At 38.4% G+C, this 18,041-nt stretch overlaps 1 protein-coding gene across 8 annotated transcripts in view; it reads right to left on the reverse strand.

Moving 5' to 3' along the window:
- Nucleotides 1-18,041, reverse strand: part of CHUK (component of inhibitor of nuclear factor kappa B kinase complex) — a 42,188-nt gene that overhangs the window by 321 nt on the left and 23,826 nt on the right. For 3 of the 8 annotated variants that reach the window (XM_040486148.1, XM_040486147.1, XM_040486152.1), the window contains 8 exons: nt 16,919-16,980; nt 15,855-15,964; nt 10,822-10,871; nt 4,813-4,909; nt 4,370-4,517; nt 3,685-3,818; nt 1,149-1,248; nt 381-491 (listed from right to left, as the gene is read on the reverse strand). In XM_040486148.1, the coding sequence (XP_040342082.1) occupies nt 429-491; nt 1,149-1,248; nt 3,685-3,818; nt 4,370-4,517; nt 4,813-4,909; nt 10,822-10,871; nt 15,855-15,964; nt 16,919-16,980 (764 nt within the window). In that variant the 3' untranslated portion in view covers nt 381-428. Of the gene's footprint in view, nt 492-1,146; nt 1,249-2,401; nt 2,640-3,684; nt 3,819-4,369; nt 4,518-4,812; nt 4,910-10,821; nt 10,872-15,854; nt 15,965-16,918; nt 16,981-18,041 lie in introns of those variants that run through there. The other 5 variants (XM_040486150.1, XM_040486149.1, XM_040486151.1 and 2 more) reach the window with 5 other exon arrangements.

The following is an 18,041-nucleotide window of genomic DNA, read 5'->3' on the forward strand; positions in this document are numbered from 1 at the left end:
CACACACACACACACACACACACACACACACACACACACACACACACTTTTGGCCTTATGCCCAAAAGTTAAATGACAAAAGATGTTTTTAGTCAGTTAAACGTTTTATCAAGTTTGAAAACAAATGGATTGCTGTGCTTAAATAGCTATCGTATTTAAACAAGTCCACTAACGTTTAAGATTCTGTCTCTTCAGAGATTAAAATTACCCAAAGTGAAAATACTGTCCTTGTAAAATCATGCATATTTTCTGATCATGGTCATTTCTTCAATTTGCTGGTGTCTGAAGAATGATTTCATGGGAGAAAAACAAATTTCCAACACGTGCTGCGACAACTTCCATAGGTTTGGGGACAGTGAATAAGTAGCAAGTCATTCTGTTAACCAACTCCAATCAAGATTCTAAAACCAGGCATGAAAAAGTTATAATTAGATGTTGACTCTAAGTGGTAGGTTTATGGGTGTTACTTTTTGCAAGTTTTCTGTTTGGACCTGTTATAATAAAAAGTTGAAAAATCAAAAGTATAAGTAAAATTACAAGTTGAAAGTTTAGTTTACCTTCTTTCCTGCTAATTAAAAAAGTATTTCAAAGAGTTTTCATAAGTATGAAGTAAATAATTAATAAGAGGATATACAAAGAGTTGACCTTGAGACTAAATGTAGTAAAGTTAATTCAGTAAACATTTTTATTATAGTTTCTCCAAGTTTTAACAAATCAATAATTCACAGTAATCAAATCTTAATATAAATACTTCTATTAATTACAGCTATATTAACATCATTCATTTTGCACACAGTGGTTACTAGATTTGATTTATAGTACAAATCCTGCTCCATCTTATTAGAGAAAATTGAGTGCTGAAGCAAAAAGGTACAAACCATTCAATTTCAGTGGTCACATTGCAAAAAAATGTTCACCCTTCATTTAATTTGACCAAATATGCTACTGTTGAAGATTAGTGCTGACACAATGCTAGTATACCCATGAGTAAGAGAAGAGGGATTTGAGGTCAAGGATATTCCTCAAATGCTCTCTTTCTTCAATTCCCCACGTGAATCCCAAATGCCAGATAGGGCTCACATGGAAAGTTTAAAGCTCGCTGCATCCAACAAACCTAAAACACACACCCATATCCATATAAAACTTACCATCATACTACTGCCCTGTTCCTCATTTGCTTCATGAATAATAGTGCTTAAATGGCCAAGACAGTTCAAATTTTCTTCTATCATTTGTGCTACAGTCTCCCTGTATGATGAAAAAACAAAGCCTTTTCAAATTCAAAGCAGCATATGAACTTCCTCTACCTTCTGGTCTTCAGGGTCAGGATGATCACTGGCTTTCCTGCAACCCTGCAACCCAGCACCCCAATGCAGCGGCTTCCTACAGTCTTCAGTCCTACTTGTTAATCCAAGCTGTTGCCTCTGCCCAGCTCTAATGATAAGAAGTCTACTGTACGTCCAATCTGACTTCCCTCTGAAATATAAGTGGTGATTACATACAACCTTCCCCCCCATCCCCCCCCCCCTGAAAACAGTAACTAGGGGGTGGGGAGATAACTGCAGCACAGACAGATGAAAAATATCTTTTTGTTTCTGGAAATTTCCTTTTCCTTACAAGCAGTGAAAACATCAGTATGCCTACTTCAGAAACACAAATGTAGGGGTGAAGATACAAAAGATCAAGGAATGTGAAAACGGTGGTTGGAAACTACAGGTGACAGCAATGAAAAAGAAAACAAGCAAGCTGATTCCTGAGGATAGGAGAACAGTGTCACAGGGGAAATGCCCAGAACCGACAAGTATCTCTGGAAATTTATATTTGAAGGAAATCCTGATTCTGGTTTCCATCTTGCCCACTTTCCTCTTCCGTATGGCCTCTATCCTCAGCTTTTACCAACCCTCAGTCTCTACCTTACTAGAACCAGTTCTAGGCCAAGGATGATAGCCACTATAAGCTTAGAACTAAATTCTAATTTAGCTCGTGTTCAACAGATGAAAAAACTGAGGCCTACAGATCCCAATCCTTGGTGGTTAAGTACTATGTGTACATTAAAACTGAAATCAATTTTACTTTATAATGTATTCCTACTGGAAAATATATTTAAAACTCCTGTCTGACATGCTTTTGCTAACAACCACAACCTCAAATTAGAAATTACCTATATAGAGGTGACATTTGCAACCATTAGCATCCCCTAACAAACCTAAATGCCTTTAACGAAAGCAAAAAGGTTAGGAATGTATTACATTTTATTTGCTTAAACTCTGTTTAATGGAGTATTTCGTAAAGTCAATCAAATTATAGCCTATGCTGCAGCTGGATGTATTGCATTGGGCCAAATCTCTAATGACCCCCAAGACATACCCTGCAACTTGCTTTCTTTAAAAACATAAAATACCTGGTATCAGCTTTCCTTCCTGCCATGTGCTTTTCTCTCATAAAAGTAGAGTACAGAATGTGCAACTGCATGACCTCCTGAGCAGTGATGTAACATGGCTGCACTTCTGCAAAACTAATTATGGGCAGAGTTTCCAGGTAATGCTGGTGCTGCTGTAGAGGTCTCCATGAGTTGTGAGAAAAGCGACAATACACAAGCTAGCAAAGAGCCACTGGCTCTGGATACGGCACATCTTATGCTGAGAAAAATAACAGAAATGGATAGTCATTCAGCTTTTAGCAGAAGAGCAGGAATTAATAAAAGAAAATACAGGATTTCAAACTTGAGTTCTTATTCGCAAAACTGATTTAAGGCATTGAAAAGTCTGATTTTAGAAATACTAGGGGCGCCTGGGTGGCGCAGTCGGTTAAGCGTCCGACTTCAGCCAGGTCACGATCTTGCGGTCCATGAGTTCGAGCCCCGCGTCAGGCTCTGGGCTGATGGCTCAGAGCCTGGAGCCTGTTTCCGATTCTGTGTCTCCCTCTCTCTCTGCCCCTCGCCCGTTCATGCTCTGTCTCTCTCTGTCCCAAAAATAAATAAAGGTTGAAAAAAAAAATTTTTTTTTAAAACAGAGTAGATTAAACTCAGTAATTCATTAGAGGGGTGGTGATCAAGGACCCGAAAATGATAAATACAAATACAAAAGACCATAATTTCTCAGAGATAAATGGTTAAGGAAGAAATAGTTTGGGTAAAAGAATTCATAAGCCAGTTACAGAGAAAGAACTTAGAACTTGGATTGAGCTCAATAAATAACATTTACTGAATATTTACTTCCCAAGCTCTTTCATCCATCATCTAATTGAATTTTCACAGCAGTTCCCATTTTATAGGTGAGGAAGTGTGCACATTAAAAGAACAGAGTTAATTGGGGCACGTGGGTGGCTCAGTCAGTTGAGCATCCGACTTCGGCTAAGGTCATGATCTCATGATTCACAAGTTCGAGCCCCGCGTCAGGCTCTGTGCTGACAGCTCAGAGCCTGAAGCCTGCTTCAGATTCTGTCTCCCTCTCTCTCTGCCCCTCACCTGCTCATACACTGGCTCTCTCTCAAAAGTAAACATTTAAAAAAAATTAAAAAAAAAAAAAAAAGAATCAAGTTAATTGCACAAGGTTATTACAAAGGGATGGTCAAGATTCAACCCTGGTCTATAAGGCACTAAAGATATGCTTTAACCACTACGTTCTCCTGCCTCATTCCTACCACTGCACTTGATAACTATCTATTGTTGCAAAGTGAACCCACCCATCTTGAGGAGTTACCACGCATGACAGGGGATGTTCACGTTCTGCTGAAGTTGGGGGAAGCCATGCTGATGCCTGAGGGGTTATTGCACCTTCTAGACTGGATCCTACAAGGGACCGGGCAGAACTCTGTGTCTGAAGGGGAAAAAAGTAAATAAAAAGATTATAGGCAAGCACCTCCATTGATTCATACAATTTCCTATAATATTCCTAAGATTTACACTTCTACCACTATATGTACAACCAGAGTATTTCTGTACAAAACTATTCCCCACCTTTATATTGACCCCTTTCTTCACTGACTAAAACCAAATGTAGCTACCCCTTCTCATTCCACTTTTAGTTGGAGAAAACAAAAACAAAAACAAAAACCAGTTGAACAAAGGATTACTTTTATTAACTGGTCAGGCACATCTACCCCCAAATTAGGTTGGGATACCCCAGTAGTCTAGGGCTAGAAGGAGTAAATATGAGACTGCAGAGGAAAGAAATAATGAAGGATGATCATGAAATCCCGCATCTGAATTGCCAGTCAGACACCAAGCAAAGAACATGAACATCAACCTAACACAAAATCCACACATGTCTAAAAGGACCCAGATCAGATCATGCTGATAAAAAATCCTTTTTGCAGGGAATACCAGCAAATCAATGTCACGTTAAATAATTCATTAAAAGTTACTTACACAGGCAATTTTAAGGAGATGCCATATTTCTTTCTGCCTCTTTCCCTGCATAAACATGACAGTATTGTCAGCTTCTTTGATGTTACTGAGGGCCATTTCCACCTTGGGCAGTAGATCAATAATCTTCTGCTTACAGCCCAATAACTTGCTGGAGAGATGAAATCACTGTCAGACAATTATACATCCCCTTCCCCCACAAGACACCATACTCCCACACCCAGCTGGGGAAATGAATCACAGTCCGCATCAGATTTCGTGACTGATCTCCAAAGCAATACACACAAACAGGACACCTAAATGCACACAGCTATGGTCCAGTTACCCAAGGTATTGCCAGATACCTTCCTGGGTCTAGTGTATTTACCAAAAAGGGATATTACACTTTAAAGGAACATGATACAAGTACCCTGGCTTTTCAGTAGGAAATAAAACAATTTTTCTACCTCAGATGACCAAACAGCTCCTTGAGAACCCGGTCCTGACTCTGAACAGTATGTACAATGATCTTCACCATTTCTGTGCTGTCGCTGTAGGAGTGATCTATAAAAGATCTCAGTCAGTAGGTATAACCTCTCTTCTGCATGAACATATCAGCCTCCAAACAAAAAAATCCTAAAAATCTGAAACTAATTTTAATTAATAAGCATCTCTATTTAAATTTAAAACTGGATTAAAAATTTAAGATTATAATATATAAATAATTATATATCTAAACACAAAGTATGTGTATTTGTGTTTGTATAAAGCATATACAGGGGCTCCTGGGTGGCTCAGTCGGTTGAGCATCCAACTTCGGGTCAAATCATAATCTTGTGGCTTGTGAGTTGGAGCCCCGCACAGGGCTGGCTCACTGCTGTCAGCACAGAGCCTGCTTGGGATCCTCTGTGCCCCTCTCTCTCAGCTCCTCCCCACTCACACACTCTCTCTCAAAAATAAAACAAACAAAAAAGCATATATAAATTTATCACTGTATCTTCAACAAACCTTAGTTGTCTGTTTTGAGAAGAATATGTTACTGAGAACAAACTGAGGGGTTGATAGGGAGTGGGAGGGAGGGGAGGGTGGGTGATGGGTATTGAAGAGGGCATCTTTTGGGATGAGCACTGGGTGTTGTATGGAAACCAATTTGACAATAAATTTCATATATTGGAAAAAAAAAAGAATATGTTTAGTTCCCTTTAACCCATATTAACCCAAACCCCAGACACAAATGCAATTTTCTGGCCAAGAGATCAATTTTTCTTGGATAATTAACATCACTTATTTAGAAACAGCAGGACAATACATCAAACTTCCACTGGTTGAAAAGGAGACCCTTGACCCAACTAGGTTGCTTGGGATTTCATGTTTATCTGTTTACAGCCCATGAAAACTTTGAAAAAAAGCGGACTGACTTAAGCCAAATATGATGCACTAATAAAAGGACGTATAGACACCTGACAGTTCGGTTTGAGGGTAGTATGACATCTTAAACTGCCAGCTGACAAATGTTCTCAAAGAAAATGGCTGTGTGGACACAGTGAGGTCTACAGTTTATAGGAGATGGTACCCCAATTAAAACAGCAACAACAACAACAACAACAACAACAAAAGCATTAATTGTTATCTTTCAGAAGTGGTATTTAAAGTTTTGAAAAACCGGAAGACTGCTCATAGATCATGCTAGTATTTCCTTGGACAATAATTAATCTCAAATGCAAAAATATTATTTGTTATTACCAACTCAGTTTTCTCATTTAACCCTCACAGGAGTCCTGGGAGATGGCTACTACTGTTACCCACATTTTACTATGAAAGGGGTATCAAAGAAGGTTTTTTAAAAAGTTCAATGTCCTTTGTTATCACTGCAAAGATCTCCCCCATAGCTCAAGTTTATTCCACACACACGTCCCTGTTTGTCTCTCCCTTACCAACAACCAGACACAGGGGCTCCAAACAGGCTTCTCTCCCAACAGCACTCCTTCCTAAATCCTGTAGACCAGGACAGCTTCCCCATTGTACTAGCTCTCTTAGATGGTCAGAGACCACAGAACATTAACTTTCTCCAACATACAGAATGAAGAAAGTTGTTTTTTTACCATTTTCAGCTGAACTAGAGTCTCAAATCAACTCTAAGCCAGAGAAGACACTAGAGACCATGTATCAAGTATGATTATATAAACCCCAATAAGAGATAAAACTTGTTACAACTAGTTTGTTCTCAAGGTAATGATCAATTCAAAGAAGCAACCTGGATAGCAAGTTTATTTCTGGGCTCTATGATATGTTAATATGCTGACAGGACTACTGCAAAGTTTTTATAAAAATAATCCAGGGGCGGGTGCCTGAGTAGCTCAGTCGGTTAAGTGTCCACTCTTGATATCAGCTCAGGTCATGATCTCTAAGTTGTGGGATCCAGCCCTACCTCTGGCTCTGTCCCAAGTATGGAGCATGCTTGGGATTCTCCTTCTTTTTCTCTGCCCCTCCCCTGCTCACTTGTACTCTCTCTCTCTCTCTCTCTCTCAAAATAAAAACACCCTTAAAAAAAATAAAATCTTTAAAAAAAATAATTCAAACAAATGTTATCACTTACTATGGAAGTTAAATTTGAGCCAATGGATGGAATTTTGTATGTCTTTACCTGCAATACCCAATTCATTGGTCAGAAGACTAGAAGGAATGAATATTGATTAAAGGGGGGGAAAAAAGAATTAGACTTATTCTATTGGAAATCTTAAACTTCAATACTTTATTCTAACCACAACTTCCATCACTTAAATCACTTTCTGTCAATACCTTGAACTTTTTTGTCCTCTTCTGAGCAAAATCCTAACCCTGGATCAGTCTAACCATCTGCTCTATCAGTTCCTGCAGCCATTCCACTAAACACCAGCAACAAAAATATTATACTACCATCTCCTCTGTGGTCACTATTGATTCACAGGTTTTCACTTCTGCTCTGGATTCTTTTTTTTTTTCTGCTCTGCATTCTTAATAAATGTTATGGATCAGCAACATCTTCCATTGCACATACCAGCTTTTAAAAATCATTAGCGTAGTCCTTAAATCTATGCCCTCATCACCTCTTCTGTTAACCCCATCACTTCTGTTAACAGTTAACCCCACTTACTTTAGGATGGGAGGCCACAAGGCAGTAAGACTCTCAACCTTCCAACCCCTACACTCACAAAAGTGTGGGTATCCATACTCACCCTCAGTGGTAGCAAGCCTAATTGCTCCCACTATTCTCTGGAGTCAGCCTCTCAAGCTTGTTCAGGGACCAGCCCCTGTTCAGGGGCCCTTTACTAAGAAGTTTGTTTGTTTATTTAACATTTGTTTATTTTGGGGGAAGAAAGAGAGCGTGCATGTGCCCAAGTGGAGACAGCCAGAAAGAGGGAGACAGAGGAACGGAAGCAGGCTCTGCGCAGTGAGCACAGAGCCCGACCCAGGGCTTGAACTCAAGAACCGTGAAATCATGACCTGAGCCAAAATCAAGCGTCAGCCGCTTAACCAACTGAGCCACCCAGGCACCCCTAAACTAAGAAGTTTAAGTATTTATTTACTTACTTAAGAATAACAACAAACTTGTTATCTATTAACATATTTTTATTAAAAACTATTTTCCAAAAACTTTTAGTGAGAAAACTGGCCTTATTTTACCTTTCTGCAAGTTTTTTTAATCTCACCACTGATCTCATCAAAAAAGTTAAAGTATTGAGAAGCTGACAAATTTCAGTTGATGGGTACCAGTTTTCCTAAATTTGAATTTTTTGCATGAAATATGGAATTTTATCACAGACAACTAACATTGTTGGCTTTTTCCCTTAAAGTGGTGGTCATGCTTCATTAATTTTTGAGAAAATGCCTGCCACAGTGGCTTTAAGAAAAATATCAGACTTTAGTATGTAGCAGAAGCACTTTAGGAGTACTTCCTGTTTCATCACACAGAATATTTAAAAGACATATACCCAAGGGTTGAGATTTAAATAAAATTCTTAGTATTTTATCAAGGACACACTTAAATGAAAGTTTTTTTTTTTTTAACTATGAATGCATAGTGGTGAAAAGTATAATGACTACCTGCATAGATGGTACTAGTGCCTTGATTAATGCTAAGTAAGGAGTAAACCATTTACCCACCAATGCTTTTGTAGCATCAGTGAAAATGTCAACATAGTGAAAAAGGCAAATAATGTCTTAGTGTTATGAAACTAGTTTTGACCTCATTGACTCCCTGAAAAGGTTTCAGGAGTCCTCAAGGGTTCATGAACCAGACATAGAGAACTGCTGGTCTAGACTGACTGGCTTCTCTATTTCTTCCTGCCTCATTCCTTCCTCACCCTTCTATAATCAGATTTCTGTTCCCAAAAGGCAATATTTTGTCAAGATCAACAATGATGTCCAAACTGGTAAGCTGAACGAATATATTCATCATCATTTTTATTACCCACACCCTCTGTAGTATTTCACCCTACTGAACACTTTCTTTTTGAAACTCTCTCTGTCCTGTTCCTATCATATCATTCTTCCTACATATTCTGGTCATTTCTCAGTCACCTTTGGAGGCTCTTCTCCTTTTAGCCATTCCTTGAATGTTGGTATTCCCTGGGATTCCATCCTTGAGGATACTCAACCTACTTTTTCAGGATAAGTACTCTACTCCTATGGCTGATTACTCTTAAATGGCTACATATCTATCCCCAACTTGTTTACTAAATCCATATACATATATATGGGTGTGTGTGTATGTGTGTGTATTTATATATACATACCTACATATATATATAGTTTATTAGACATCTCTACTTGAATATCCAACTGACACCCTAACATCAACATGTACAAAAATGAATTCATCTTCTTTTCCCATCAAGGCCATCATCCATTCTATACTTCCCATTATAGCAAGTGGTCCTGCTGACCATGTACCTAGCTGCCATAGAATCTTGAGAGGCATCATGACTCCCTACTCCAGCTCCAGCCACCCATATTCAATCCATCACCCAACACTATCAGTTCTACCTCCTAAATGTCTCTCTTGCCCTTACCCTCCTCTCACCCAGCCTCTACAGCTAAGGCTCTCTACCTTAGCTCATGGCCCACTCTATACTGAGTTATGATTATTTCAATAGCCTCATAACCAATGCTGGTCTCCAGTGTAGACACATTTTAATCCATTATGTGAAATACTACCAGAGCAGTATTTCCAAAATGCTTCTGATCATGCCATTCTCCTACTATAAAACTTTTTAAGGTTTCTCTTTGCCATCACGATGAAATCCAAACTCATTACCATAACATACCAGATCCTTTATGATCTAGCCACATCTGATTCAGCCTTTCTCTCCTGAAACTCTACAATCCAGCCACTGCATTTCTTCAAACATACTAAGTACTACACGTACATGTCTTTATTGATATATTTGTATATACAAGAGTCCATCTCCTTTCACTTAGCTATTGCTACTTATCCTTTAAGGTTCATCTCAGATGTCATCTCCTACAGGAAACCACCTCTAACTACCCCTGACCCCCAAGCAGGGTTAGGTATGTATCTTATATACACCTCAAAAATGTCTGTAGAAATAAACTGAACAAATTCCACACCACTAAAAACCAATGTAAAGGACATCATGTTATTTGTTAAAATAGAATTTCATATGTATATTAATTTGCATATGTTTATAAATTTTAAAGTATAAAACATATCTTTTATTTTACTTATATATTTGTAATTTAGGTATATGTAGCGAATTAGGGCATAGGATTCACCTTTTCAGTTCTTGTAGATACATACTTTATACTTTCCAAGGCATTATCACAAACAGTCTCTCAAATATATCACTATACACATTCACTGAGTTAGGAAAGCTAGGTTTCAGCCCCATTTTGTAGAAGAGGAATATGAGATACAAGAAAATTAGGTATGTCGTCAGTAAAGTGCCCAATCTGGAATTCAAGCCTTCCAGTTATCACTCCAATGCTCTTGCCAATAGATCATGCTCTGTATTCAGCAGCTGTTCAACACGAATTGTTTTGCCAGTGTAATAAGCAGCAGTGACGTGCAGATGAAGGCATCATTTTCAAGGTATACCTACTTTGGCCTAGCACATGGGCCTTCTGCTGATCATTCCACACCTGAACCCGCCATATCAAATTCTTTCCAACCTCTCTAATCTTAAGCAGCACTTATTTTTTCCTTCTTTCCACACATTTTCTTGCTTCCTTTTACCCTTCTGAGTTCCTTTTTTTCTTTCATTCCTTCCTTTCACTTCCCTTTAAAATTTTTTCTGTTTTCCTTGTTGCTTAGCCTTCCTAATCCCTTAAATCCCATATGCTATACCATAAACATATCCATAGCAATACCAAAACTAGAATTTATCCTGCAGCTTGTTTAAAATCCAATCCCCTGGATTTGTTAAGTTTATACTGGTGTCCTAAAATGCCTGTGTACAGTGATAAAAGTGTCTTACCTGAAGGTCTGTGCTTTAACTGCTTATACAGATCAATGGCACGCTGTTCCCTAGGAAAGAGAAACCAATAAGCAACCTTATTGATAAGAATGTGGTAACTGCAGGAGACTTAAATACTCCATTCACAACAATGGACAGAACATCTAGACAGAGAATAAATAAAGAAACAAGGGCCCTGAATGATATATTGGATCAGATGGACTTGATAGATATATTTAGAACTCTGCATCCCAAAGCGACAGAATATACTTTCTTCTCAAGGCACATGGACCATTCTCCAAGATAGATCACATACTGGGTCACAAAACAGCCCTTCATAAGTATAAAAGAATTGAGATCATACCATGCACATTTTCAGACCACAATGCTATGAAACTTGAAATCAACCATAAGAAAAAGTCTGGAAAACCTCCAAAAGCATGCAGGTTAAAGAACATCCTACTAAAGAATGAATGGGTCAACCAGGCAATTAGAGAAGAAATTAAAAAATATATGGAAACAAATGAAAATGAAAATACAACAATCCAAACGCTTTGGGACGCAGCGAAGGCAGTCCTGAGAGGAAAATACATTGCAATCCAGGCCTATCTCAAGAAACAAGAAAAATCCCAAATACAAAATCTAAAAGCACACCTAAAGGAAATAGAAGCAGAACAGCAAAGACAGCCTAAATCCAGCAGAAGAAGAGAAATAATAAAGATCAGAGCAGAAATAAACAATATAGAATCTAAAAAAACAGTAGAGCAGATCAATGAAACCAAGAGTTGGTTTTTTAAAAAAATAAAATTGATAAACCTCTAGCCAGGCTTCTCAAAAAGTAAAGGGAGAGGACCCAAATAGATAAAAATCATGAATGAAAATGGAATTATTACAACCAATCCTTCAGAAATACAAGCAATTATCAGGGAATACTATGAAAAATTATATGCCAACAAACTGGACAACCCGGAAGAAATGGACAAATTCCTAAGCACCCACACACTTCCAAAAATCAAACAGGAAGAAATAGAAAATTTGAACAGGCCTATAACCAGTGAAGAAATTGAATCAGTTATCAAAAGTCTCCCAACAAATAAGAGTCCAGGACCAGATGGCTTCCCAGGGGAGTTCTACCAGATGTTTAAAGCAGAGATAATAGCTATCCTTCTCAAGCTATTCCAAAAAATAGAAAGGGAAGGAAAACTTCCAGACTTATTCTATGAAGCCAGTTTACTTTGATTCCCAAACCAGACAGAGACCCAGAAAAAAAAGAGAACTACAGGCCAATATCTCTGATGAATATGGATGCAAAAATTGTCAACAAGATACTAGCAAATTGAATTCAACATCATATAAAAAAAAAATTATTCACCATGATCAACTGGGATTCATTCCTGGGCTGCAGAGCTGGTTCAATATTCACAAATCACTCAATGTGATACATCACATTAATAAAAGAAAAGATAAGAACCATATGATCCTGTCAATCGATGCAGAAAAAGCATTTGACAAAATTCAGCATCCTTTCTTAATAAAAACCCTCGAGAAAGTCGGGATAGAAGGAACATACTTAAACATCATAAAAGCCATTTATGAAAAGCCCACAGCTAATATCATCCTCAATGGGGAAAAACTGAGAGCTTTCCCCCTGAGATCAGGAACATGACAGGAAAGTCCACTCTCACCGCTGTTCTTTAACATAGTGTTGGAAGTTCTAGCATCAGCAATCAGACAACAAAATGAAATCAAAGGCGTCAAAATCGGCAAAGATGAGGTCAAGCTTTCACTTTTTGCATATGACATGATACTATACATGGAAAACCCGATAGACTCCACAAAAAGTCTGCTAGAACTGATACATGAATTCAGCAAAGACGTAGGATACAAAATTAATGTACAGAAATCAGTTGAATTCTTATACACTAATAATGAAACAACAGAAAGACAAATAAAGAAACTGATCCCATTCACAATTGCACCAAGAATCATAAAATACCTAGGAATAAACCTAACTGAAGATGTAAAAGATCTGTATGCTGAAAAGCATAGAAAGCTTTTGAAGGAAACTGAAGAAGATACAAAAAAAATGGAAAAACATTCTGTGCTCATGGATTAGAAGAATAAATATTGTTAAAATGTCAATACTACCCAAAGCAATCTACACATTCAATGCAATCCCAGTCAAAATTGCACCAGCATTCTTCTCAAAGCTAGAACAAGTAATCCTAAAATTTGTATGGAACCACAAAAGACCCTGAATAGCCAAAGTAATATTGAAGAAGAAAACCAAAGCAGGAGGCATCACAATCCCAGACTTTAGCCTCTACTACAAAGCTATAATCATCAAGACAGCATGGTATTGGCACAAAAACAGACACATAGACCAATGGAATAGAATACAGCCTCCAGAACTGGACTCACAAATGTATGGCCAACCAATCTTTGACAAAGCAGGAAAGACAATGGAAAAAAGACAGTCTCTTTAACAAATGGTGCTGGGAGAATTGGATAGCAACATGTAGAAGAATGAAACTAGACCACTTTCTTACACCATTCACAAAGATAAACTCAAAATGGATGAAGGACCTGAATGTGAGACAGGAAACCATCAAAAAGCAGGAGAAAGCAGGAAAAAACCTCTCTGACCTCAGCTGCAGCAATTTCTTACTCGACACATCTCCAGCGGCAAGGGAATTAAAAGTAAAAATGAACTATAGGGACCTTATGAAGATAAAAAGCTTCTGCACTGCAAAGGAATCAATCAACAAAACTAAAAGGCAACTGACGGAATGGGAAAAGATATTTGCAAATGGCATACCAGACAAAGGGCTAGTATCCAAAATCTATAAAGAACTCACCAAACTCCACACCTGAAAAACAAATAATCCAGTGAAGAAATGGGCAGAAGACATGAATAGACAGGTTTCTAAAGAAGACATCCAGATGGCCAACAGACACATGAAAAGATGCTCAACGTCACTCCTCATCAGGGAAATACAAATCAAAACCACAATGAGATACCACCTCACACCGGTCAGAGTGGCTAAAATGAATAAATCAGGAGACTATAGATGCTGGCAAGGATGTGGAGAAACGGGAACCTTCTTGCGCTGTTGGTGGGAATGCAAACTGGTGCAGCCGCTCTGGAAAACAGTGTGGAGGTTCCTCAAAAAATTAAAAATAGATCTACCCTATGACCCAGCAATACCACTGCTAGGAATTTACCCAAGGGATATAGGAGTACTGATGCATAGGGGCACTGGTACCCCAATGTTTATAGCAGCACTTTCAACAATAGTCAAATTATGGAAAGAGCCTAAATGTCCATCAACTGACAAATGAATAAAGCAGATATGGTTTATATATACAAAGGAATACTACTTGGCAATGAGAAAGAATGAAATCTGGTCATTTGTAGCAACGTGGATGGAACTGGTGGGTATTATGCTAAGTGAAATAAGTCAGGCAAAGAAAGACAGATACCATATGTTTTCACTCCTATGTGGATCCTGAGAAACTTAACAGAAGACCAGGTGGGAGGGGAAGGGGGAAAAAAAGTTACGGAGAGGGAGGGAGGCAAACCATAAGAGACTCTTTTTTTTTTTTTTTTTTTTAACGTTTATTACTGAGTGACAGAGAGACACACAGAGTGTGAGCGGGGGAGGGGTAGAGAGAGGGGGAGACAGAATCTGAAGTAGGCTCCAAACTCTGACCTGTCAGCACAGAGCCCGATGCGGGGCTTGAACTCACAAACTGCAAGATCATGACTTGAGCCGAAGTCGGTCGCTTAACCAACTGAACCACCCAGACACCCCTAAGAGACTCTTAAATACTGACAACAAACCGAGGGTTGATGGGGGGTGGGGGAGAGGGGAAAGTGGGTGAGGGGCATTGAGGAGGGCACCTGTTGGGATGAGCACTGGGTGTTGTATGGAAACCAATTTGACAATAAATTACATAAAAAAAAAAAAAGGGAAACAGAAGCCATACCTCCGTATGTGAAAAAAATTCAATGATTAATAGTCCATAACTTGAAATGAAAAATATTATTTGAATAGAGTATGATCCCATTTTAAAGCAAGTATATATTGGGGCACCTGGGTGGCTCAGTTGGTTAAGCGTCTGACTTCAGCTCAGGTCATGATCTCACAGTCCATGAGTTCAAGTCCCACGTTGGGCTCTGTGCTGACAGCTTGGAGCCTGAAGCCTGCTTTGGATTCTGTGTCTCCCTCTCTCTCTGCACCTCCCCCTCTCGCACTTTGCCCTCTCTCTCTCTCTCTCAAAAATAAATAAACATTAAAAAAAAATTTTGTAAAGCAAGTATATATTGCCAGTGAACATTTTACAGAAAGTATTTCACTGAGTCATAAGCAAGATCTAAAAATGCAAAGTTAGAGGCTCCTGATGGCTTAGTCAGTTAAGTGTCCAACTCTTGATTTCAGCTCAGGTCACAATCTCAGTCGTGAGATGGAGTCCCGCCTCAGGCTCTGTGCTGGGCGTGCAGCCTGCTTGGGATTCTCTCTCTCCCTCTGCCCCTACTCCACTCGTGCATGTGCTCTCAAAAAATAAATAAATAAAAATGGAAATTGTATTTATTTCACATCTGCTTTGATCTACCATCACATATACAACATCCTTGCACCAAAAACAATTAAATGGGAAAAAATGATGGTCTGTGATTAGGAAAAAAATTTGAAATTTCTATCCAGACACTTAGGAAGTTAACCTCATTTAGGACATTTAATGGACAATAACTTGGCCCAGAAGTATGTTAAGTAGGGAAAGAGTTTGTAACTTAGAATACTTGAAAAATTCTTAACACTCACATGAAAAGATGTTTTGATTAAAAAAGCAAAGGTCAACCCTGAAATTATTTCCAAAATTTCCTGTGACTAAGAAAAAACTTCCTTTTAAAATAGATGGCAATATATTTGGAGAAAGAAAAACCATAGAAAAGAACAAATACAGGCTTAATCTGCCAGATCTACACAGAAAGAATCGTCTGCTACAAAAAAATTATAGACACTCATACCAATAACACAAGACTTTCTTACAGAGATTCCATCAAGTCTCCCTGACGTCTTCCATAAGGGCTCTTCTGTAGCTCCATGATTTCAGTATGCAGGGACATGATCTGATCCTCCAGGTAACCAATGACACCCACCTAAAATATGACGAAACACAAAAGAAACAACAGGCTCACCACCCACAAACTGGAAAAGAACTCAGAGAATGACTTGCTGCCAACAGTAGAATTAAATGACTTTATACAAAACACCGATTTTGTTCAAGTGTTTTTATCTTTCGGATTCTGGTGCTTAATCTTTCATGCAAGGACAGACTTAATACCTATGTCTCTCTTTTCTCTCCCGACAACAGTAAACTGCTAGTATTTGCTTTCTCCCCCGAGAAGCAAAAAGATAGATGTGTCACTAACAAGACAGAGGAAAAATGGCCATCAAAACCACTGCATCTCAGTTCTATGATTTTTCATTGCCTCTTGTTCCTGACTGCCTTGAAAAAGAATGCAGAAATATAGACACTGGATTTCCTACCCAAGGATATCTACTGCCTTACCCATGTTCTTGGGGTAAGTACTGGCATCCAGGAGAGTAACAATTTAGTGGGACCATGGACAGATGTAACCAGTAAGGAAGGAATATGCCACCTAGAGAATGACCTATAACTAGCATGACCATATATATAATTTATTGTTCAGACAAGCATAATTTTGAGAGTGAAAGGGAGTACTATTGCTAATTATGGCAAGGCAGGTATAAACTAGAAGGTATAAAACCAGGATGTACAGCTACCCTATCTAACTAATCATAAAAATAAGTGATAACTACCACTTATTATTTACTCCCAGTAATCTGCATAACCCTACTAAAACCCTACTAAAAAGGTAAGCACATTAATTGGAAACTGAAGTTTAGTGAGCTTTCAGTTTAATCTCATTTGCCCAAAGCCCCTGTTTTATCAACTATGGTACTTCCCTCTATACACACAGAGCATCTACTAGATTTTTGTCTGATATGCAGGAATAACATGAAAAATACCCTACATATCGAAACCGAAGACAATTTCTAAGAATTACAGAATGAGCTAGTGATTTTACCTCAGCATAGTGGATAGCCTTTTCTTCCATTTCCTTCCATGCTTTTAACATTTTTTCTGAGGCTAAGAAAAAAAGTCTTAATCGGTTATCTCAGAAATAGCCACAGCTTTAATTACTGACCTACCCACCTCCTTGCCATATCAACATCAAAAATATATAGTTATAGGTTGAACTGTCCCTCAAAAAGATATGCTGAAGTCCTAATTCAGTACCTCTGAATGTGACCTCATTTGGAAATAGGGTCACTGCAGATGCAATTAACTAAATTAAGATGAGTTCATCCTGGAGTAGGGTAGATTAATCCAGTATGACTAGTATCCTTATGAGAAGAGAAGAGACACAGAGGCCCAGACATATGAAGGGAGAGCTCTATTTTGACGACAGAGGGAGAGATTAAAGTGCTACAGCTACAAGCCAAGGGACACCAAGGACTATTGGCGTGAGAAGCTAGAAAGAAGCAAGCAAGGATTTTTCCCTACAACTTGCAGAGGGATCATGGCCCTGCCAACATCTTGATTTTGGATTTTCAGCCTTTGGAACTATGACATGGCAAAAATTTCTGTGGTTTTTAGAATTTCTAATTCAAATGGTTTTCTCTTTAAAAAATGAAAAAAATAATACATGAACATGATTTTAAAAAAACAAATACTATAAAACAGAAGACAAAAAGAAAACACTCTCTCCTCCTCCCCGCCACCGTAAGGGATCTTACTATTAATCACTTGTTACACAGACACCTACACTTTACCCTTATAAGAGAGACCATCTATATATACTTTTCTTTCTTTTTTTTCCCCAACTTAAAACATCACTGCCGTTAAAGACCCAAGTGATCTTTTAATATCAGTACACATGTCTATGCCATTCTTTTTTAACAGCTGTACAAGGTATGCCACTGAAAAGTCAAAGATAATTTGATGTGGGGTGCCTGGGTGGCTCAGTCAGTTAAGCATCCGACTCTTGATTTCGGCTCAGGTCATGATCTCATGGATGTGAGATCGAGCCCACATTGGGTTCTGTACTGGGTATGGGGCCTTCTCGGGATTCTCTTTCCCTCTCCCTTAGCCTCTCTCTCACTCGCCCTTGCTCTCTTAAAAAACAAACAAAAAAATAATTTGATGAC

This window comes from Herpailurus yagouaroundi, unplaced genomic scaffold (assembly GCF_014898765.1).
Source record: "Herpailurus yagouaroundi ecotype Mexico unplaced genomic scaffold, PumYag 163, whole genome shotgun sequence".
NCBI lineage: Eukaryota > Metazoa > Chordata > Mammalia > Carnivora > Felidae > Herpailurus > Herpailurus yagouaroundi.